Source organism: Macrotis lagotis, chromosome 6 (assembly GCF_037893015.1).
Source record: "Macrotis lagotis isolate mMagLag1 chromosome 6, bilby.v1.9.chrom.fasta, whole genome shotgun sequence".
NCBI lineage: Eukaryota > Metazoa > Chordata > Mammalia > Peramelemorphia > Peramelidae > Macrotis > Macrotis lagotis.
The window spans coordinates 228566475-228590531 of record NC_133663.1 but is presented as its reverse complement, the minus strand read 5'-3'; the positions used below and the strand labels follow the sequence as shown (position 1 = coordinate 228590531).

Sequence of the window (24057 nt, the reverse complement as noted above, 5' to 3'; positions counted from 1 at the left end):
AGTGCAGTTTTGGCTGCTTTCTATATCTGTTGACTGAAGATCAACCTTACTTAAATAGAAAGCTTGGCTTCCTGTTGATGTTTTTTGGGGAGTAAAGTTAAAAACTATTTATTAATAGCAATCTGCCTCTGTGGAAACTGAGCCAGCATAATGATCACAGACCATTTTAAGTAGTTGTATCTAAAACTGATAATAGCTCATGTTTCCAAATTGATCTGGTATTTTCCTCCAACATTTCTCCCTGTGCAAAGCAGAAATATTTTAAAGAAAACAAGTTTAGAGAGAAGTTGTGTTGGCTTCTGGCCCCAAAGTCAAATTTTCAAAAAAAGAAAAAAGTCAAAAGAAAGAAAAGCCCAAGATTTTTCGTTTCGAACCGGGCTGCCGCCTAGCCGGCGGGAATAAATCGGGCGGAACGCGAAGTGCAGTAGGGCATCAGTGAGCCCCCCGGGGCTCCTGCGGGCCGGGCCAGGGGCTCAGCCTCTCTGCGCAGGCGCAGGCGGGGCGGAGGGGAGGAGGGGAGGAGCCATCCCGCCGGAACTTCTCGCGGGGGCCACCTCCGCACCTGGTGAGCCATCTCCCGCCCCTGGCGGCAGTTGAGGACGGTCCGCGTGACCAGGGCGAGGTGTCCAAGGCACCTGCGCGGGGCTGGAGGGCGGGGTTCCGGAGAGCAGAAGGGGGTCACGTGGCGCCGGCGGCTCCGCCCCGCCCCCTTCCGGGCCCCGCCCCGCCCCGCCGCCATGTCGTCGGCCCGGCTCTAGATGGCCGCAGCCGGGGCCGCCGTCGGCCGCTGCCCGCGCCGCCTCCGCCTCCCCTCCGCCTTTCCCACGCTCCCGCCGCGCGGGGGCTGCTGGTCCTCGGAGCGGCGCTTTGCTGTCTGGGCCGCGACCAGGTGAGCCGGGACGCGGGGGCCCGGGGGGCGGGTGCCTGCCTGCCGCGCGCCGGAACCTCCTCGGAGCCGGTCGGGGTTCGGCTCGCGTTTCTCCCGGAGGAGTTGGGTCGGGGCCGGGGCTCGCGCCGTGCCGCGGGGCGTCTCGCTTCACCCCTGACCGCGGCCCGCTGCCCGCCGCCCCTCCCCCGCCCCCCTGGCCGCTGGCTTCGCGCCGCGGACTCCTCGACCTCCGACCTCCCGCCTCGGCGGGGGGTGGCGTTCTCCCGCGAGAGCGGGCACAGATGGCATCCACCGGCGTCCGGGCCCTTCGTTCGCGGGCGGCATCCAGCAGCCCGATGGCCGGGACGAGACGCCCAGCCTCCCTTGGGGGCGCGGGCGCCACCCCGTCTCATGACCCCGGCCCTTTGGAGGAATAACTCACCCGCCCTGGGCCTTCGCCGTCACGTGACCCGCGCGTTTTGTTGCAATCTGTCCCTCACACAAGACTCTTTCAACTTGGGCTGCTTTTGGTTTTAGGACCCTTCCTCAGCGTCTCCCCCCTCTCCCCACTCCCCCTCCACCCCCGTTAGCCTTCTCACAAATAGTTAAGAAAAAAAAGGAAGAAGCCCCGAACAAACAAAAGTGTCTTTGGAACAAACTCCAAAGTGTGCAGTTAGAGCAGAAAGCACCGACTCTTTGCTCAGGACTTCAGTCTGGGCCGAGACTTTTTTGTTTGAAGTTATGTTTAAGCTGCCCTATTTCGGGTTAATTTCTTAAGAACTCTAGAAACGGGTATCTTGTGTTATTTTAAATTTTCACACATCTAAAATAGTGGCTCTTGTATTTTTTTTTATTTATATAGGCATATTGTATTGTAAGACCCCCACCCCCGACACACATAATAAAACTTTTTGGTAGCACCTTATTAAGGTGTTAGGAGAAAATGAGAACTAGAGAACAGAAAGTGTCTTTTACCCTTCCTCTTACCCCCCAGCACATAGTAAGTATTCCATGCTTATCGACGATGCTATTTTTTTAAACTGGTTATTTGTTGATTATTTGCAAGCTTTGAACCTGGGACAAAATATACCTTTTGCAATTTTTTTTTCTAACTTGCAGATCCTCAAACTTCTTAGGGACCAAGGGTTGGTGTGTAGTGAGAATATACATTGGTATTAAGGAGGGCCTTTTCCTATCGTTTTTTCTTTTCCTCCATTCTTCTCCCTCCTTTCTGCTCTGGATCACATACTTTGAAATGTTCCTGTCGTACAAATGCTACTCAGCCCTTTGACTTTAAAGTTACATCCAAGTAAAGAGCTTACTATCTTGACCCTAGGATTTATCTAAAGTCACCGGGAAGAAATGAAACTGTCTCCAAGCATCTCCTTTCCTCATTTTGCATAGTCTTAGATTTAGAAGGACGTTTCTTTTTATTTTTTATTTTTTTTTTTGGAAAGGCCATTATGAGGTTAAGTTGACTTGCCCGAGGTCACACAGATAGGTAATAAGTGTCAGGTGGAATTTGAAGTCAGGTCCTCCAGATTCCAGGGCCAGTTCTCTATTCACTGCACCACTTAGCTGCCCCAGGAAGGAAACTTAAATGATTTTGTAGGCCACTTTTTTTTGATAGGAATGGGGCTTTGGAAGAGCCACATAATTCAAGTATAGTGTAATTAGATTTAGAAATGAATATTTGATTATGGTATTTCAGAAAGGAATAGTAATTTTAATATGCAGGTCAGAGAATTGAAAGCCTGTTGACCTTTGAGTGTGGGGTAGAAATACTAAAAAGGAAGTGACATAATTTATCAGTTTTTAAGGGAGTGTAGATCTGACTTCTAATCTTGGCTTTTGCAACTAACTGCTTCTTTGGGAGAAGTCACATATATACTTTCTGGATCTCAAATTTAAGAGCAGCTTCTAATCCCTATTTATGATTTTTATGGAGGAACAGATTGCAGGTCCGTTGTGTGCTGGAGTTGGAATCAGTAGATGGGGATTCAAATCCTTGCCTCCCTTTATTACCTTTGTGCCCCTTTGAGAGTCATCACCACTTTGGGCATCTAGGTCTTCATCTGTAAAAAGCTGTACTAAATAGATAACCTCTAGGTTCTTACAAACTCTGAATTTGATTTTTCTTTAAATGATGTTGCTCAGCAGGAGATAGAGACTCTCTAACTGTATAATTTTTTTTAAGGTTTTTGCAAGGCACATGAGGTTAAGTGGCTTGCCCAAGGCCACACAGCTAGGTAATTATCAAGTGTCTGAGACTGGATTTGAACCCAGGTACTCCTGACTCCAGGGCTGGTGCTTTATCCAACTGGGCCACTTAGCCACCCCTCTTAACTGTATAATTTTAAAGGAAAAAATATCTAATTTGCAATCCTAGGAATTCAGATTTCTGTTGGAGTACTTAGTTCTTAAAGTAATTGTCACCTTATGTGTTTTTTGTATATTAACTTCAGTAAATTGTGTTAATATGTTCCCCAGACATTGAAACAAATAGTAACAATAGTTGATATTTATATAAGCATTAAAGTTTACTAAGTATTTTACATACATTATTTCATCTATTTGAAATTGAAGATGTACACTTACAGATATGAATCAAATATTTGTGATGCTGTCAAAAAAGAAAGTGCTTTTGTCAGGGGAACAAATCCAAACGGAATGTAAGAAATTCCAATCTGGAGTTGGTGTGGCAGGAGATACAAGATACTGAGTACAATGGACAGTGAGTAAAGTTGGGTAAGTATTGGCAAAAGTGGTTTCAAATCTTGGCTCTGCCACTTAATACTAGTTTGATCATAGGCAAGCCTCTTAAATCTCCTTGGACCTTAGTTTTTTGATCTGTAACAATGACCTACAAGGTCTCTTCTGGTTCTGATTCCTCTGAAAGGTTTTCAGTCAGTGGTTCTTGGTAGTTTGGAATATCATGAAAATTTTATCAGTGTATAATACATATTATCTTTTTGCCGTTTTTGCTTTTTTGTGGGGAGGAATGAGTGATTCAGATTTAGAGATAGCATAGTTTTAATCATGGGGGAATAGAAGCCCAGCACTCTATCCTCTGCGCCACCTAGCTGCCCAGTTATGAAGGTGACATGCTCGGATTGGGACTTCATGAAAATCCCTTGGACTTTGACAGTTGAGTGGAAGATGAGAGTGGAGTGAGAAAAGACTAAAGTCAGACTGTGCTACCAGCACACTATTGAAATAGCCTGGGTGTGAGGGATGAAGACCTATACCAGGGTGGAGGCATTGTCAGAGGAGAGAAGGGAGCATTTTTAAAACAAAAATATTTTGAATTTTGCAATTTTTCCCCTAATCTCGCTTCCTTCCCCTACCCCCCCCCCCCCCCCACAGAAGGCAGTGTGTTAGTCGGTGTACAATGGTGTACATTGATCTAAGTTGAATGTGATGAGAGAAATCATATCCTTAAGGAAGAAACATAAAGTGTAAGAGATAGCAAAATTACATAAGCTAAGGTGGTTTTTTTTTTTAATTGAAGGTAATAGTCTTTGGTCTTTGTTCAAACTCCACAATTCTTTCTCTGGGTACAGATGGTATTCTCCATCTCAGATACCCCAAAATTGTGTCTAATTGTTGCACTGATGGAATGAGCAAGTCCACCAAGGTTGATAATCGCCCCCGTGTTGCTGTTGTGGTGTACACTGTTCTTCTGGTTCTGCTCATCTCGATCAGCATCAGTTCATGCAGATTCATTCAGGCTTCCCTGAATTCCCATCCTTCCTGGTTTCTAATAGAATAAAGTTCCATAATGTACATATACCACAATTCAGCCAGGCCCCAATTGATGGACATTCACTCAGTTTCCAATTCTTTGCCACCACAAACACTGCTGCTATGAATATTTTTGTACAAGTGATGTTTTTACCCTTTTTCATGATCTCTTAAGGGTATAGTCCCAGTAGTAGTATTGTTGGATCAAAGGGTATGCACATTTTTGTTGCCTTTTTATCATAATTCCAAATTGCTCTCCAGAAAGGTTGGATGAGTTCACAGCTCCACCAACAGTGTATTTCCCAGGTTTCCCATATCCAGAAGGGAACATTTTTGACAAATGTTGTAGAGATAAAATTGATATGAGGATATGAGGGATAAAGCTAGTGGTGTCCTTGACAGTATTAGGGAAGTTTGAAAGTGGAAGTTTTGGGGGAAAGAGAATGAGTTCAGTTTTGAACACATTGATTTTAAAATTTGGATATTTTAGACTGGAGGGCAACAGAGAGATTAGGGCTGGAGAGGTAGATTTGAGAATTCATCAGCATAAAGATGATTAAATCCATAGGAACTGATGAGATCACCAAATAGGAATCACTGTAAGAATGTGGCACCATTATTGAATCTTTAATCTAAATATTTGACAACTCTTGTCCTGAATGCTCCACATTCAGGGGGACTTCCCAATCTCTTGAAGACAGCTTAATTCTACCTATAGAAATAGGTTTCTTTAAGGCTAGGTTTATTACCACCTCTTTTCATGAAACCTCTGATATCCCCCCTGCTCAAAGAAATCTTTGGGAGCTTAGCCATTTCCTTTAACTTCTCTAATTTTCCTCATCTGTAGAATGAAGGAATGAGATTAGAAGATCTTTTTAAGGTCACTTCCAACTCAAAGTTATTTGAATACTTGTAACATTGTTTACAGAACTTAGTTGGATCTTTCTTTATTATCTCACTTTACCTATCAAACTCACTGAAGATCAGGGATTTTTCATTTTCCACTTTTGCTTCTCAGGAACCCAGTACATAACTGGCAAATAATAAGTGCTTAAATGATAGGTCAAATTGAATTTTTAAAAAAGGACTCTGATATTTTGTTATTATTTGTCCTTCATTTTTAAGAGAACCAATGACATCACGAGGGTGATAGCTTGACTTGCAAGGTGACTTGGAGTTAAGGGAACCATAGCTGTGCAAAGCCTCACTCTCCTCCAGAATCAGTGGAATTCAGTGGCAAGACTTAACAGGAGAGGACCCAGTGGGACACCTTGGCCTTTTTAAAGCTAAGATCTTTCCCAGGTCTCAATTTGTCTGAGGCAAAAGCTCATTCAGTAATTCAAGGCTTGATAAGAATTGAGGCAAAAGATGACCTTCATAAAAGAATCAGGGTAAGACTCAGAGTTTCATGATTTTACAAATTTTAATTAGTGGTCGCAAAAAACCCCAATATAAACCACCAACCTCCCAAAGAGAAATGTGAATCATAAACTTTTAAAATTTTATATACTTCATATTGAAGTTTGAAAAGGTAAAATGTGTGATGTATGTATATGAAAATAAGAATGTGCTCTTATGACATGCCATTAAGGTTGAAAGTCATGAGTCTTAGTGGGGGAGAAACAGTTTTCCTCATTAAGATTGATTTTCTGGGAGCAGCTAGATGGCACAGTGGATACAGCACAGGCCCTGGAGTCAGGAGGACCTGAGTTCAAACAGACACTTAATAATTACCTAACTGTATGTATGACATTGGGCAAGTCACTTAACCCCATTGCCTTAAATAAAAAAAACTTTAAAAAAAAAGATTGATTTTCTGTGAAATTTAAAGGCTTTGGCATATTAAGCAGTTTTTCTTGAACTGCTGATTTCTGCTTTAAAATTGTTGGCAGATGTTTTTGAAATTTTACTTTGTCTCCTTTTATGGATGTGAGAATGAAAGAGGCCAAGTTTACTAACATTTTAAGAGAAAATGGTTTTATGTTTATTTCAGTCTTTTGATACAGCAAGCATTGGAGTTTTGGGAAAGGCAATACCAGTCCACAGGAGAGGTCCATGTCCATGGGCGTGGCTCCTGGTATGTGGCTGGCCTAGGTTCTGGCTCCAGCTTATGCTTTCCCTCCCAGATGATTAATTGTTGTTGAGTCTGTGGGACCATTGGTGCTGATCTCAATTTTAATTACCTGTTTAAGTAAGCAGGTAAAATGTGAGATAGAAACAGGACAGGAAATGCAAAAGGAGCTTTGATTTAAAAGTATTCACCTCTTTTGCTGCTACTAAAAGTCCTTGCTCATATTCTGCTCAAACTGCTCTGGGTGCAGGTAGGAGTTGTGATTTTTTTGTTATTGCTCTAGTCATTTTGTTGTTGTTTAGTTGTTTGTCATGTCCAATTCTTAGTGACACCTTTTTGGGTTTTTTCTTGGCAGAGGTCCTGGAGTGTACCATTTTCTTCTCTAGCTCCTTTTACTGAGGCTAACAGTGTTAAGTGACTTGTCCAGCTAGTAAGGTCTGAGGCCAGATTTGAACTCAAATTTTCCTGACTGTAGGCCCAGTACTCTCCCCTTGGCCACCTAGTTACCCAGATTTGTGACTTTTATTGTTATTTCTGTGGTCTAGTCAGGAGTAATCATAACAATTATCATCTTTATAGCCCTTACTGTGTACCAGAATGCCCACTTTTACAATATTTTTTCTCTTTGGGATTAAGGCCCTCAAGTGAAACAAGTGGATTGTTTTCAAGGTCCAATACTATTCTAATCAAATAAAATTGCCTTTGCTTCTCATTCCCCATCCTTGGCCACTGTTTGCCACAAGTTTCTCCTGCCTTTCATCCTGCCCCTTCCAGAATAGTTCCATGTTGCTAGCCAAAGCCCCTGATAACTTCCTACCTATGGAAACCAACTGCATCTACCTGAATAAGACACTTCTCTTTCTTTCTTCTTTACTCTTACCTCCTGCCTTGGTGCTCCCTAAAGCATGGTTTATTTAATTATGAATGTGGTGTTACCAGCTGTAGTTATGAATTGTATTGGTTGTTGGTCTCAGTTTGAGTTAGCCTGTTTCCTTACTCTTGTAAATGTGCCACCCTAGTGGAGTAGAAGTCTCTCAGCTGTCTCCCATACCCATTAGAATTAATACTCTCATTGAACTCCCTCCTGCTAGTTGTGACTCATCCATCATTACATGTAAAGAACCAGTGAATGTTGAAGTTGTAACCTTTTTTGTTGGTCCTGCCTCTCTTAGCTCTGGATTTCTTACCTGGTTATCTGTTAAATCTCAAGCCTTATAAGATATATAAGAAGGAAGGAATAATAGTGGAATAGACTTTGCTTTTGGAGTCAGGAAGTCTGGGTTTGAATCTTCATATTGTGATTGGGGGAAAATTACTTAACCTTTCAAGAGCTTGTTCTGTAAGATGAAGAATCTGAACTAGATTGGCTTTAGTTTTAATATTCTATTAGTCTAGACAAAACCACAAGTGAGAAAAATACAAATAGACAATAGTTCGATGTTCTATATCATGGCCATAGATAAGTATTTGCCTAATATTTATGCTGGTCTCCTTTTCTCACTTCACCTGGTACAGAGGTAAAGTAAGCAGAACTAGGAAAACAATTACTCTATAATAGTATTGTAAAAATAAATAGTTTTGAAACACTTTAAGAACTGAGATTGACTATGATGCTACTAGAGAAGTAATGATAAATGCTGCTCTTGTCTTAACAGAGAGGGAGCAAATGGGGTTAAGTGGCTTGCCCAAGGCCACACAGCTAGGTAATTAGTAAGTGTCTGAGACTGGATTTGAACTCAGGTACTCCTCACTCCAGGGCCGGTGCTTTATCCACTAGGCCACCTAGCTGCCCCCTGGATGGACTAAATATGAAGAATGGCACACATTTTGGGGTTTGACCAATATGGCAAGTTGTTGTGATGGAATAATGAATCATTACAATCTCTTTTTTTTTTTGGAGGGGGAGGGAATAGAAAGGAGAAGAAGAGTCAATAAATACTTAATTGAAAAAATATTTAAAATAATATCGGATCTTCTCTTGAACAGCACTTTTCTATTCAATTTTGCTTGCTTTTCCCTGATTTTATTTTATTAAATTCTTTTATCAATTTCTCACCTAATATATTATTAGGTGGTATATCCTATCCATTATCTTTTTTGTATGTTTGTTTTGTTTTTGCAAGGCAGTGGGGTTAAGTGAGTTGCCCGAGGTCACACAGCTAGGTAATTATTGAGTCACATTTGAACTTGGGGCCTCCAGGGACTGGTGCTCTATTCACTGTGCCACCTAGCTTCCCCCCCCCCCCCATCCATTATCTTTACAGATAAGAATAGATAAAACTATAGAAGCACCAGTAGGTCTTCCTTTACTCTCAATTTTTTTTGGCCTTGGATTTTGTCTCCAGATTTCATTTGCATGATTTGATTTAGTTTGTTCTCATACTGTTTTTTTTAGGGTTTTTTTTTTTTTTGCAAGGCAAATGGGGGTTAAGTGGCTTGCCCAAGGCCACACAGCTAGGTAATTATTAAGTGTCTGAGACCAGATTTGAACCCCAGTACTCCTGACCCCAGGGCTGGTGCTTTATCCACTATGCCACCTAGCTGCCCATACTGTTTTTAAAAGCTTATTTTCCTCTTTTCTCCTTATTGAAGTTTTGTGAGTTGATATTGCTATGATTACTCAGCTCCCCCCATTTTTAAAATCACCATATACTATTTAACCACTTAATGGCTGTCATGTCTACTTGGCAAGCCACAAGTGTTTGCTGACTTTTTTTTGCAAAAAAAAAAGTTTTGTTTTGTTGGTTTATGGGTTCTTTTTGCCTTGTTGTCCTGTCTGATGCCATTTCTTAAGGAAGTTTAATTGATATTTTATTTGCCTTTTCAGTGATAGAGGAGGGGAAAGAATTTGAAATTCAAATTTTAAAAAATGGTTGTTAAATAAGTAAATTTTAAAACCTTGAAAAAGAGAGTTGATAGTGTAATCAGTTTTTCTATTTTTCCACTTTGGGGAGTCATTAGCTTTTTAAATAGGTATGGTTAGTACACTTAAAATTTGTTAGTTATGTCATCTTCAGATTGTCTTTCTTTCTAGCATAATATTGATTTTAACCTTTGCGTTAACCTTTTGTCTGCATAGAAGTATCTGATTCTTAAATGACCTGTACATTAGTAACCAGTCATGATGTGCCAAACAATAGTCAATTTTACTATATTTTATCCTTCAGTTTCTCTTGGTTAAAAAAAAAGTATTTATGATATTGATGGGCATGAAGCTTCTGTAAAGTCTCCTTACATCTGTCCTCTTTCATTTCTTGATCTTGGTCTATATTATTCAACATAATTTTACCATCCTTGCTTGCATTGCAGTTACCAAGCATCAATTTGCTAACTTAGCTGATGAAGTTATTCACAAAACTTGTCCATTTTTCCTTCTTTTGCAACAGATATTGGCATATGGGCCTATGACCTTTTTCCTAGTGATTTTTGACTGTGTTCACCATGAATATAATCAAATCAATATCACAGTATCTCAAATAATGTTATCATTTCCTTTAACTTCAAAGTGAAGTCAATTTCTTTATTTGCTCTTTTGAAGAAACCTGTAAACCATCCTGTGATAGATTATGACGGCTAGGGGACTTTTTAAAGCCCTGTTTATTAAATAACAGTTTAAATTTATGAGAGTCTGATAAATTTTTACTCAGATTTTCTTTTCCGTACTGTTAAAAAAATCTAGAAAGTTATATACCAATATGTTCTTAGAAAATATAAAGTTGCTTTATTATATATGCTAACCATATTCTGACAATACAATGAAAACACATTGCTAAATAAGGTTTTCTTTTTTCTTTGCAGAACAATGTTGGTAATACAGATGGTGCACTTAAACTGAGCGATTTAAAGGTAAAATTTACAGCCTCATATTTTTCTTAAAGTTAGCTTGATTACTTTTAGAATCTAGCTCATTTGGAAAAGTAGCAATAGAAGGTAAAATTTAAAAAATGAATTTCTATAAATTTAACAAAGTTTTTTTGGTAAAACTTGTGACTTATTTAAGTTGGAAATACTTTTTTGTTTTTTGTTTTTTGGGTTTTTTTTTTTTGCAAGGCAGTGGGATTAAGTGATTTATCCAAGGTCATATAGCTAAGTATTATGTGTCTGAAGTCAAATTTGAACTTAGGTCCTCTTGACTCTAGGGCTGCCACTCTATCCACTGTGCTACCTAGCCTGCCCTCTAGTTGGAAATTCTTTAGGAAAAAAAACTCAGCTTGTGTGCCCTATTATTAGATTTTTATTGTTTTAGCTATAGTTGTTTATATATGATTTGGTAAAGTTTAAACTTATTAAATTATAAAGTCTTTATTAATTTTCTTTAAAAAGACTTGAAAGCATACCATAATTTGGTTCTTCAAATATTTTTATGGTGTTTATTTAACTTAAAAATATATCCAGCTCCATTTTTTTTAGACAGAGCAAGTCAAATAGTTAACAATTTATATATAATGCTTTAAGGCTGCAAAATAGTAATAACCCTTCAACAATGGTAGTACATAATATGATCATCTCTGTTTTGTAAATGGAAAAACATATTTTTTTCCGTTGTTAAATATTGGAACAAGTGCTCATAAATTAGAAACTTGAAACATTATATGACTTATTTTTATAAATTTTAGTATAAATATTTCATCAGTTTAAATGATTTAGAAAACTTAAGTGGTTTATGGCTTTTAGTTCTTTTTTTAAAATGTCAGATTTGTGATTTCATGCCTCATTTATGATTGTGTAAATTCTACCTTAGACAGGTCTCATCCTTTACCATCTTTTGGCACAGCTATTATAATTAGCCTAACTGGGTCCCAAATTCCAGCCTCTCTTCTTTCCAGTCCATCTTCCAAACAGTTGCCAAAGTAGTATTACTGAAGTACAAGTCTGAGTCTATCTCTGCCCTGCTCAAGAAGCTGCAGGGGGCTTATGCTTATTTCTGGGATAAAATACACACTTTTCTGTTTGGAATTTAAAGGGTCTTAATCTACACATTTGTGGGTTATTCAATTTTGTTTTTTTAAGATTGGGAGCTCTCTATTTTTCCATTTATCTGGACATTTTATATTTTTTGTAAATATTCATTTCAGTTAAGGTCAGCAGTTTTATTCCTATACTGTTGGGCAAAATTACTAGCAATTTGTTTTATTTCTTTATTCTGAAGTCATCTTTTTTCATTTTTTTGATACTGGGAATTTGGCTTTCTTTTTAAATAAAGTTAGCTAATGGGTTTATCATCCCCCCACCCAAAAAAAAAACCAACCAAAAGTATTAATTCAGTGGGGGGCTTTTTTGTTTGTTGAATTTTTAATTTTGCTTTCAATTTTGTCAATTTCTTTGATTTTTCAGTATTTCTAGTTTGATGTTAATTGGGGGTCTTTAAGCTTGTTTTTAAAATTCCAGGTCCAATTTTAACTGTTCTTTTTTTTTAATTGATGAAAGTGTTTAGAGTTTTAATTTTCCCTTAAGAAGTACTTTGGTCACATTACAAAATTTTTGGTATGTTGTCTCATTATCTTTAATGAGATTATTGTTTCTCTGATTTGTTCTTTGCCCATCTATTTGTAAGAAGTTAATAAATAATATTAATAAAGGACCTTTGAAGAAACTATTAATTAGTTTCTTCAATATCCCCCTGTTAGATATAATGTTTCTGCATTGTGGTCTGTAAAGGATCACATTTAATTCTTCTGCTTTTCTGCAGTTTGTGAGGTTTTTATATTCAGATAACTTAACATGATCCTGTTTTTGTAACTATGTCATGTACAACTTAGAAACATATATATTCTTTTTTATTTCCTTTCAATAATTTCTAGAGGTTTTTCATATCTTAATATTTCTAAAATTCTATTCAGAGCTTTTACTTATTGGTTTATTTTTGAGGTTAGATTTATCTATGTCTGAGAAAGATAAATTGAAATCTCCCATTATTATAATTTCACTATAAATCATTTAAAATATCCTTTGAGTATTTACATGCTATGTCATTTCATATATATGTTAATATTGATCTTAATTCATTGTGTATAGTATTTTTCAACACAAAATAGTTTCTCTTTTGTCTATTTTTGCTATTTCTTTGTTTGCTGTCAGGGTTGTTACCTCTGTTCTTTTTCTTCAGCTGAAGCCTTGTGCATTTTTCTGGTTCAGGTGTGTTTTTTTTTTTTTTTTGGTAGGTTTTTGCAAGGCAAACAGGGTTAAGTGGCTTGCCCAAGACCACACAGCTGGGTAATTATTAAGTGTCTGAGACCGCATTTGAACCCAGGTACTCCTGACTCCAAGGCCGGTGCTTTATCCACTGCGCCACCTAGCTGCCCCCTGGTGTGTTTCTTGTAAACAACATTCTTTGCATTCTACTTTTTAATCTATTCTTGGATGAGGTCACCATATTCCCATTCACAATCATAACTGTTAATTGTGAATTTACCATTAATTATATTCTCTCTACTTTCCTCTTTACAAAGAAAAGGGTGTAAGAGAGAAATGAATTCCGCACCAGCATTCCAGGTTTACTGTAATTTGCTTCTGCTTCCCCAACCTTCTGATGGCACAGGGGAAAGAGCACCAAAATTCCAAATCTAACCTCAGACTAGTTGTGTGACCTTGAGCAAGTTCATCCAGGGCCATCACCAGTCATCCTGAGTCATATCTGGTCAACTGATCCAGATGGCTCTGAAGGAGAAAGTGAGGCTGGTGACTTATTGAAGCACTCCCTCATTCAAATCCAATTCGCAAGCATGTCATGGTATCGCTTCCCTGATGTCATGGTCTTTTTTGAGGACCAGGACAAACATTAAGAGCCCAATAACAGACTCTCATCTTTTTTTTTTTTCCTTCTCTGAAACCCTCTTTGAAATTCATTCCCTTTAAGAGTTTATTATGGGGCCTTTAGGTGGCACAGTGAATAGAGCACCGGCCCTGGAGTCATGAGTACCTGAGTTCAAATCCGGCCTCAGGCACTTATTAATTACCCAGCTGTGTGGCTTTGGGCAAGCCACTTAACCCCATTGCCTTAAAAAAAAACAAAACAAAAAAAAAGAGTTTATTTTGTTTGGGACTAATCCCACCTTTAATCCACACCCACTTTATTCATCCCTTTTCATTCTCCCCTTTCCCTTGTTTCCCTGAGTGAAATATCCTGCTGTATGCTATGTGTACTCATCCCTCCTTTGACCACTTCAGATGACACTGAGGTCCAAAAGTTGCCTGCTCTCCCTTTCCTCCTTGTTAGTATAGACTTGTATTTGTACACTCTTAATTATGTGAGTTTATTTTCCATAGCTTTTCTCCCTCACTTTCTTTCTCTGTCCCCCCTCCCTCTATTCCTTTTCGATCATCAGCACATAACAGAACCATTCTCAGCTTTGTCTGATTAGGCTCTAAAACCTCTTATGATAATAAAGTTTTGAGAGGATCAGGATATATTTGTTTAATTTATGATTTCTCATTCATGCTTATATGCTTCCCCCCCCCCCCTTTTAACATGTCTTTCAGAGTTTCTATGCAGCTCTAGTTTTTTCATCGGGAATGATTAGAAGCTCTTTATTTCATTAATGGTACATTTTCTCCATTGTACAATTTATACTTAGTTTTTCTGGGTAAGTAATTCTTGATCATAAACTTTTGGGAATATATTTGATATTTTCTTTAATTGTGGTGGTTGCTAAACATATGATTCTGGGTGTAGCTCCTTAGTATTCGAATTGTTTCTAGCAGCTTGCAATATTTTTTCTTTACAGTATTTTATTTTTCTTTACTTGAAAGCTCTGGATTTTTGCTAAATGTTCCTGAGAGTTTTCATTTTGGGGTTTCTTTTGGGAGGTGAACAATGAATTCTTGCTGTTCTGCTTTGCCTTCTTCTGGTTATATTAATCTGGATTTTTCTTTTAAGAGTTATTGAGATGTGATAACCAGGCTCTTTAATGAGATGTGATATCTAGACTCCTTTTTTGGTCTTTCCTTCCAGGTAATCTTATGGTTTTTAAATTTTTTTCTCCTTGATTTTATTTTTAAGGTCAATTATTCATACTATTTTCTTCTGTTTTCTATTTTTTCCATATTTTGATTTTATTTTAATATTTTTGTCTCACAGAATTGTTATTTTCCATTTGATTCATGCTAATTTTCAATAAGTTTGTTGTTGGGGAACGGCTTTTTACTTATTGGTCCAAGCTTTTAATTTTCTCTTCTTACATAGCTTTCATTTCTCATTTTTTCTTCTACTGCTGCCATTTGTTTAAAAAAAATCATTTTATAACTTATTAAATAAACAAACAAATCTCTTACTTTCTATCCTAGGAATTCTATTTGAACAGGTGCTCATGCTTTGCTCATAGGTGTTGTAATTGTTCTCTTCCCCATCTATCATCATAGTTTTTATGATGGAATTCTTTTTTTTTTTTGTTCATTCTTCTAACCTATTTCTTGACTAGGATTTGATGTTTTGGCCTACCCCAGTGCATTTTTGGAGGGAATGTCTGAGTTGGTCCTGTTGCTTTTTTCTTGCGGTAATGTGTTGAGTATTGTTGTTCCAGGATCTCAGGGACAGTTCAGGCTGAGAACCTGAAAGCTTTCTCTGTTCCCATAGTGGTCTTTTCTAACTCACAGTCTGATCATTGCCATCTTGGTTTGACCTTTGCATGCTGTTGACCTGGGGTTTGGGTCTGAGCAACATAGGTCTGGTTTTACTTTAATTTAAGTTCCAGTAGACTACTGCTGCTGGATGCAGCCAGCTAGAAAGCTCTGTAGGTTCAGAGTATCAGAACAGCAAACTTCCCTTTGGTTTGGATGTTCTGCCCTAGTTATTCACCTCTGTAGGCTTTAGATGGCACCTTCTTACCACTAAAGTTCCTACTTAGTAAGGAAAGGCAGATTGACAAACTTCTTTTTAAATTGTAAAAATGCTGTATGAAAGTGAGTTACAAAAATTGTTTTCACATTTACCTTATTCTGGGTAGAAGCATTAATTAGGCATTTAGGATTCTTTGTTCATGTTACAGTAATTAAACTATCTTTGGTTGTGGTAGTTTTTTTTTTAGTAATTAAACAGCAGTAACTTTTTAAAAATAATATGTATAAATAAGACATAATTGGACAAGAAGAGTTAGTGATTACAAGTTGTATGAATTATCAGTTTTTCCAATACATAGGCCATCTCAGTTTGAACTTATGTTATATGGACTAAGTTGGTATTTGTCTTTAACATGTAACTAAATGTAGTGAATAGGGGTATGAATCCATGCAGCACTTAGGGACCGGAGAGCATAGAAACCAGATGAACTGATGGCATTATAGTAATGTTAGAGTGAGGAGAGCTTATGAAATTGTGAGGAACTTTTTAAGAAAACTGGTTTAAGAAAAAGAAGGGATCTGAGAATAATCCAGGCTAGGTTGGTTAAGAACTCAAGGCAAAGTAGCTTCCAGTTGAACTGAATAATTAAACTAGGGAAGAAGATAGAAAGAAACTATTGAATTGTAAAATTAGTTTAAGAACTAGAAAGGACCACGTTTATTAAGACCTTGATGTAGAATAGAACTAAATTGTGGAGGGTCTTAGTATTAGGATGAGGAGTTTATATTTTATCCTAGAGGCAAAGAGAACTATGGAAGGTTTTTGAGCAGGGAAGGACATGGTCAGAACTGTACTTTAGGAAAATTATTTTTGAAGTCATATGAAGGATAGCTTAGAGAAGAGATACTTGTGACAAGGAGATCATGTTTGGCAAAAGAGAATAAAGAACTAAAGTATTTGGCAAAAGAGAATAAAGAACTAAAATAGAGTGGTGGCATTGTAAGTGCTGAGAAAAAAACATTTTTAAGACAAGTTGTAGATGTAGAATGGAAAGACTGGTTACTTGAAGTGGAGGATAACTTTGAGGAGAATGGCAGATCCCTTCCTTTTTACAGATGAGGAGTTTGGGGTTGCTTAAGATCATTTATTAGGTAATGCAGTGATAGAACTGGAATTTAATTAATTCTTCTCCTATGTGTTTCAACTGGTATAGCTTACATTCCAGAATTTTTCAGGTAACCATTTGACCAGATTGTGCCTACTAGTGTGTTTTCATTAGAGTGTGGAAAGCCCTCCTTGGTAATCTAATCTTATCAACTTCCATGAGTTCAATAATCATGTCTGTGCAAATGATTCCCAAATTTCTATGTTCAGTCTGTTTCTTCTGAACTATAGTCAGACATTTCCAGTTGTTTCTTGGACATGTCAAACTGGATATCTTGTGTATCTGAAACTCAATATATCCAAAACAGGACCCATGACCTTTCCCTCAGAAATCTTCTCTTTTGAACTTCTCTGATATTCATGGGGACACCACTATCCTCCCAGTTATGGAGGTTCAAAATCTCCCTATCATCCTGACTCCACTCTTAGCCCACATCTCCTGTTTTTTTTTTTTAATCAAATCTTATTTGTATTATATTCCCATTTCTTTATCCTCTTCTTGTCACTTATAGCCACATTAGTTTAGGGCTTCTATTCCCTGATACATCCACCACCTTTTGCTAAGATGATGTTTCTAAAACCTAGATCTGACCTTGCCACACAGCTTTCTCACTGCCCCTCCTTTACTCCTTCCAGTGACTTCCTGTTACATCCAGGATCAAATCTCCTTTGATATTAAATTTAGTTTTTACAACCTGGCCTATTCCTACCTTTGCTGCCTTCTAATATTTTACTCCCAACTGCACCCTATAGCCAGTTATATCAGCTCTCTTGGACTTCCTGGAACACAAACCTTTCTTTGTTTTGGCTTTTCCCATGCCTGGAGGGCTTTTGGTTTGATGAGGACCTCAGCCTCTTAGTTTTCCTTGGTTTCCTTCAAAACTAATGCCTTCCCCTTTCTGATTACCTTCATCAACTAATATATAATATGTATTTATATATATATATATGTATATATTAGATAATATCTAATATAAACATTTACATGTTGAATCCCCCACTAGAATATAAGCTACTTTAGGGCAAGGACTGTTTTTTTTACTGATCTTTGTACCCCCCCCCCCCATATTCAGCACAGTAGTTTGCAGGACACAGTATAAGTGCTTGATAAATTAAATAAAAAAAATTATTTAAATTCCAAGTCCTTCTCTCTACCTCCTCCTTTCCAATACCCATTGAAAAAGGCAAGAAAAGATACACCTTTTTCATGTGAAGTTATTGCAAAATTTGTCTCACATTAGCCATGTTAACAAAAAAAAGTGGAAAAAAGCTTCAGTAGATTATTGTTACAATCCAACAAATGTGTTTTGACTGACTCCCCAGTAACAGACTTTCTGAACATCCTGGGTAATTATGGAGAATTCTGCCCATTACCTAGTAGGCTTGCCACTGGGTAAGGAGGTCTTTGGTTTTGGCATCTTTATGAAACAAAAACATGTAAAAGGAATGGTGAACAAAATCCACACTATTAAAACTCTTTTATCCTGCTTCATATTATTTGTAAAATGGAGAGTAATAATCCTTTATCTGCTTCACAGTTTTGTGGGGAAGAAAACACTTTAAAGTACTATGTATGTAAATGTCAACTATCTCTAATTCTAGTTTGAGGCAGTAATAAATTCTAGGATAGCCTCTGGGCTAGAGGTCTAGCACTTGTATACTCTATGTTGTTTTGATATGTGATTGTTATTTTTTATTGGTAGTTCTTCCTTCAGAGAGGACCAAATCAAAGACATCCGGAATGTGATAGGTGAAGGCTTCACTTACAAGTGAATTGAATTTGAGTGAGAAAGGGTTGTGCAAAATCATCAGCCTTTACTTTCTCCAGGTCCAGTGGCAAGGCATAAATTAGGACGACTGGAGATGCCGCCCCCCCCCCCCGTGTGAAGTAATCCCATTCTCAGAATGGTATATGCAAAAGCAAGAAAATTCTCTTTCATAAACTATCCTTGGGTCATATAACTTTTTTTTTTTTAGGGTTTTGCAAGGCAAATGGGGTTAAGTGACTTGCTCAGATTTGAACTCAGGTACTCCTGACTCCAGGGCCAGTGCTCTATCCATTTTGCCAGCTAGCCACCCGGATTATATAACTTGTGATGTTTTACTTCCCTTGCATTAATTTGCACTAGCCAAGAATTCTGTTCTTTCAGAGTTCAAAACATAGATTGAGAGCTAGAAGGGGCCTTAAACAATAGTTAATTGAAACTCCTCATTTTGTAGATAAGGAAACAGGTTCTTGAAGTTACTTCCTCATTTGGGAATATGGAGACAAACTTATAATTGCCTTTTATTTTAGCACAACAGTTCAGGGTTTTCTAAGAAAAGTTCTTTTCTTGTAATGATGCGAATGTAGGATTTGAGTTACGAAAAGTGACTTTGAATTTTGCCTCTTGATTTTTAATATCTGTGGGATCATGGAAAAATAATAGTCACTCTGAGCTACTGTTTCCTTATCCTATCAAAGGATGAATATAATATACTCCGTCTAACTTGGTTTTTGTGAGAAAAGGGTGTTAATCTTTAAAATGCTTTGCAATTGTGAATTCATGTACTTCCATTTAAATGTATAGAGGCATATGCTTCTCAATTCATTAGTGTTTTTCATGGCAGAGTCTTGTTGATCACACTGAAGGAGTTAGTTTGTGGGGCTTCTTTGCTTAAAAAATGACCATTGTACAACAGGGGATCTAGGATTACAGAAAAGAAATTTTCTTACCCAGATAGATAGTGTTTCCCATCTCTTTAAAAGGATACTGGCTACACTGTGTACCTTATTCAGGAAAAAAAAATTGTAAGATATTACTGAAGTGTAGGTGTTATATCAAATAGACAGTTATGCACATATAGAAATATACTTGAATTTGGCCCAAGTGATGAATTCTTCTGCTACTTTGAAAGGAGGGAATATAGATTCTAACAAAAGTACAGATCCATTAAGTATTCAAATATGAAGTTCAGTATATCTGTGCATTATAAAGAGAACAAACTTTTTCCAAATGCAGACGATACCATTCCTATACCATTCTTATTATCTTTGGAGAACAGATCACAAAAGTACCCATCCTCCCCCATCTATAGTCTGCCTTCCCAGGAAAATAACTATCAGCTAAAAAATTTTTCAGTTTGTTTTTGTTGTTAAGTAATGATTTTTTTTAGTTGTATCTGATTCTTTTTTTGAGATTTTCTTGCAAACATTCTAGGGTGGTTTGGCATTTCTCATTTTATAGAGGGAGAAAACTGAGGGAAGTAGGATTCAATGACTGACTTACAACTAGTAAGAGTTTGAGGCAAAATTGGAACGTGGGTCTTCCCGACTCCATGCCCATTTTACTGTGCTATGTAGCTGTACCAACTTAATTTAGTATCATCAAAGCAAAGGGATTATATAACATGGATGGTCCAACTTCTTATGAGTTTTATATTTTAGTGAATTAAAGCTGTCCAAAGTAACTAAAAAAATTCATTTTATTTCCTTAGTGGCTAACTTTTTCTAATCTTTGATATCAGGTGAAATTTGCCAATCATGTGTGCTTGTTTTTCAAACTATATTCTACTGCTGTTTCGATTTAGTACTAAAATTTGGGAAAATAGGAAAATTTCACATTTCTTTTAGTGAGGAGTTTGTTAAATTATCGATCTCTGTGTATTAACCAGAGATCTTTTAAATTTGTCATAAGATGAATACTTTAACTCACTATTACTAATCTTACATTTATAAAGTTATAACATTCATATGTACAAGACTTAAATTGAATGATTTCATTATAATTTTGTAATAAAGTATTACATGGATTTTGAATGGAGAGGCAGACAGTGTAGTATAGTACAGTAGAAGAGAAATCAGCAGGAGTCCTGGCTTAAAAGACCTCTTGCTAGTATTGACAGGTGAATTCCTGAATGTTCTTCAAAGTCATTTTAATTAACTTGAGTTGTGGCCATGGGCAAGTCATTTTACCTTTCTGGCTTTCAAATTCATCTGTGAAGTAGGCATAATAGTCTTTGTCCTACCAGGATGATGTGTGCTGCACACAACTGAATTCTTGTAGAATCATGGGAGGTAGTTTAACATAATAGTTGGTAATCTTCCCTTCATATTATTTAAAGAATATTAAAATTTAAAGAATCATAGAACTTGTTTCCCCCCCCCCCCTTTTATTTACCTTTTTATCCATCTCTCTTGAGTCTTGTATTTAAAGATTGGATTCTCAGTTCTGGTCTTTTCATTAGGAAATTTTGGAAATCCTCTATTTTGCTGAACATTCATCTTTTTCCCTTGACAAAAAATATATTGAATTTTGCAGGGTAGTAAATTCTTGTTTATAATCCAAGGTCCTTTGCCTTCTGAAATACAGAAATTCCAGGTCCACCAGTCCTTCATTGTTGAAGCTGATACGTCCTCTGTGCTTTCTTTGTATTTAAATTGTTTATTTTTGCCTTCTTGCAGTACTTTCTCCTTTATTTGAGAATTCTGAAATTTGGCTATGATAGTCCTTGAAGTTTTTAATCTTGGAGTCTCTTTCTGGAGGATTTTTTTCTATTTTGTCTTCTTGATCTAGTAGATTTACAGAGTTTAACCAGATGATTTCCTAAAATATATTTTCCAGACCCTTTTTTTGATCTAGGCTTTGTAGATAAATTGCATTCCTTTCCCAGTTAGTTTTATTGATTGAAGAGTTTTCTTTTTTCATTTGGTTATTTTTACTTTTAAAGAAGTTGATTTCTTTAGCCAATTTTTTTGTAATTTTCCTGTAGGGGTCTCATTTCTTTTTTCCCTTTTTTTTCCTCTTAACTTTTAAATTCTTTTTTAAGCTCTTCTAGGTGGTTTTGGATTTGAGTCCAATTCCTAGACTCCTTTGAGATTTTTCCCATATAGGACATTTGTCACTTTTTTTCTTCTGGGGTGAAATTTTTATCATCTGTCTACATAGTAGGTTTCTATGATTAGTGTTCTTTTAGTATTTTTGTTCATTTTGATTATTTGAGCTCTGCTCCTGGGATATAGGAAGTATAAACCCAAGTTTTATGTGCTGAGTTGGGATCTGATCCCTGACTATTCCTGGCCAAGATGTTGCCTATACAGCCTAGGTGTTGCCAGTGCAGAGGTTTGTTTCCTTCTTTATGTCCAGGCTCTGACTATGCATGGTTTGTTCCCAACCCAATTCTGTCTTTTGTCTTAATATTCCCAGGGTTCAGACTTTGTTTGGACTTGGGGCCTTCCCTACTGACTTGCTAACTAGCTGCCGGGACCTGTGCCCTTGTCCAGCTGCCAGGTCCTGGACTGCACTGTGACTAAAAGCCTCCCACTGGCTTTTCCACTCTCCTACCTAACTGGTTTTTACTTCCCCTTTTCTCCCAAAAAGACAAACCTTCACTGAAGATCCTCCACAATGTCTACATTTGAAAACTTGTTTCAGGCTTGTCTGTTTTTGGTGGGATCTGTAGCTTTAATGTCTGTGTTCAAGACCTCATGTAATGTTGCATAGGGAAAAGCATGCAAGCTTCACGCTGCCATCTTGGCCCAAGTCCTCTAAGAGTCATAGAATGAATCCATACACAAAAGAATTCACTTTTATAACATACATGACAAGTTGTCTCAGACCCTGCTTTAAAGAGTCCCAAGAATGGGGAGAGCAGAGCTCGCTTCTTCTTTTTTTTTTTTGCAAGGCAAATGGGGTTAAGTGGCTTGCCCAAGGCCACACAGCTAGGTAATTATTAAGTGTCTGGGACCAGATAGAGCTCACGTCTTAGGGAGTCTATTTCTTATGTAAAATGATTGAGTTATATGAATACTGATCAATTTTCTGTATCTGAGTACATTAATGTATCTTAATATTTGTGTAAAAAAAACCCAGAATTTGAACAGGAAATAAAAGCTTTAATTGATTGTTCTCTTTTTTATTTTATAGGATTTTGAAGTAAAAAGAGCTTTTCATTCAACAATGGCAGGAAAATCATCACTTTTTAAAGTAATTCTCCTTGGAGATGGTGGCGTTGGGAAGAGCTCTCTTATGAACAGATATGTCACTAACAAATTTGAGAGCCAGTTATTCCACACAATAGGTGTGGAATTTTTAAATAAAGACTTGGAAGTGGATGGACACTTTGTAACCATGCAGATTTGGGACACAGCAGGTCAAGAACGCTTTAGAAGTCTGCGAACACCATTTTACAGAGGCTCTGACTGTTGTCTTCTTACTTTCAGTGTAGATGACTCTCAAAGTTTCCAGAACTTGGGCAACTGGAAGAAAGAATTCATTTATTATGCAGATGTCAAAGAGCCTGAAAGCTTTCCATTTGTAATTCTGGGTAACAAGATTGACATAAGTGAAAGACAAGTTTCCACAGAAGAAGCCCGGGCCTGGTGTAGGGACAATGGCAACTATCCTTACTTTGAAACAAGTGCAAAAGATGCCACAAATGTTGCAGCAGCTTTTGAGGAAGCTGTTAGAAGAATTCTTGCTACTGAGGATAGGTCAGATCACTTTATTCAGACAGATACTGTAAACCTTCACCGAAAGCCTAAGCCCAGTTCATCTTGTTGTTGATTATTAAAAAGCTTTGCCAATATAGCTCTAACCAACTCATTTACAAAATGGGGCAGGGGAAATGGGAAGAAGAGGATCACAAAAAAAAAAGCAAGTCCAGTTCTAATAATAAATTTAAACTAATCTATATTGCTGCTTCATTAGAAAGTGGAAGGGAAAAATATCCATTCATTGAATAACCTATTTACTGAAGCCACATAACATTTATAAATAAAAGTGTCTCTAATAACAAATGGTTACTTAAATTTTAATGTATAACTTACAGAGCTAATAATAAATCAAATGAATACTTTAATTAAAACAAAAACTTGAATTTCTGGAAGCACTTGTTTTTTTCCCTCTAGAATTCAAAAGGAGAACACATTTTTGTATGTATATATTTTTACAAAATTACATTTTATTCTTGGTTCTTGAAAGCACATTTTAAAAATGCTCAATATTAAAGATTTAAATCAAAGTATCTTGGACTTGACACTTTTTTACATGAAATTATTTAAATGCTTATCTGATCTGTAAGAGTGGAATGTAGTTGATTAATATGAGGCAAAAGCTTAAACTTAAATTTTTTTCCTCCTTAGATGTCAATACTGATTGACTTTTAAAAAGAACAAAAATATTATAAAGTATATGGAAATGTAATCATCTTTGGGATTATTTTAAGAACAGGAATTATTTATTTTTAAATAAATCAATGCATTTATTCAGCAGCATATTTGCATTGAACATAGTCAAAGACATTGTTTCAACTTTTAATATAATTAGTATTTTTCACCTTACAGGTATTACCCCTAAAGTTGAAATATAACTTTTCTGAAAGTTTTAAGAACAAATGTGTAATGTGTTCCAAGTGTAATAACCAAAATGCAAACAGTAGAGGACGTCCATAACA

At 37.1% G+C, this 24057-nt stretch overlaps 2 protein-coding genes across 5 annotated transcripts in view; one reads left to right on the top strand and one right to left on the bottom strand.

Annotated features, from left to right (window-relative positions):
- Window positions 1–698: 698 nt before the first annotated feature.
- On the top strand, window positions 699–23188 carry RAB9A (RAB9A, member RAS oncogene family). Of its 4 annotated transcripts, XM_074192438.1 has the most exons (4): window positions 3465–3616; window positions 10482–10529; window positions 14163–14266; window positions 22530–23188. In XM_074192438.1, exon 4 carries the CDS (start codon window positions 22563–22565, stop codon window positions 23166–23168), a length of 606 nt encoding a protein of 201 aa, XP_074048539.1. In that variant the 5' UTR covers window positions 3465–3616; window positions 10482–10529; window positions 14163–14266; window positions 22530–22562; the 3' UTR covers window positions 23169–23188. The 4 variants fall into 4 exon arrangements, with proteins under 4 accessions (XP_074048540.1, XP_074048539.1, XP_074048538.1 ...); XM_074192439.1 differs by lacking the exons at window positions 3465–3616; window positions 14163–14266 and adding an exon at window positions 699–889; XM_074192437.1 differs by lacking the exon at window positions 14163–14266 and having other exon boundaries at window positions 3466–3616.
- TRAPPC2 (trafficking protein particle complex subunit 2) overlaps window positions 17732–24057 on the bottom strand; it is a 22535-nt gene continuing 16209 nt past the window's right edge. The window contains exon 6 of the mRNA XM_074192441.1: window positions 17732–22861. The gene's annotated coding sequence lies outside the window, so the exon portion shown is untranslated. The remainder of the gene's footprint in view (window positions 22862–24057) is intronic.

Bases quoted from the DNA above. Each gene is read 5' to 3' on its own strand.
- RAB9A (XM_074192439.1), top strand. From the start codon at position 22,563: ATGGCAGGAAAATCATCACTTTTTAAAGTAATTCTCCTTGGAGATGGT.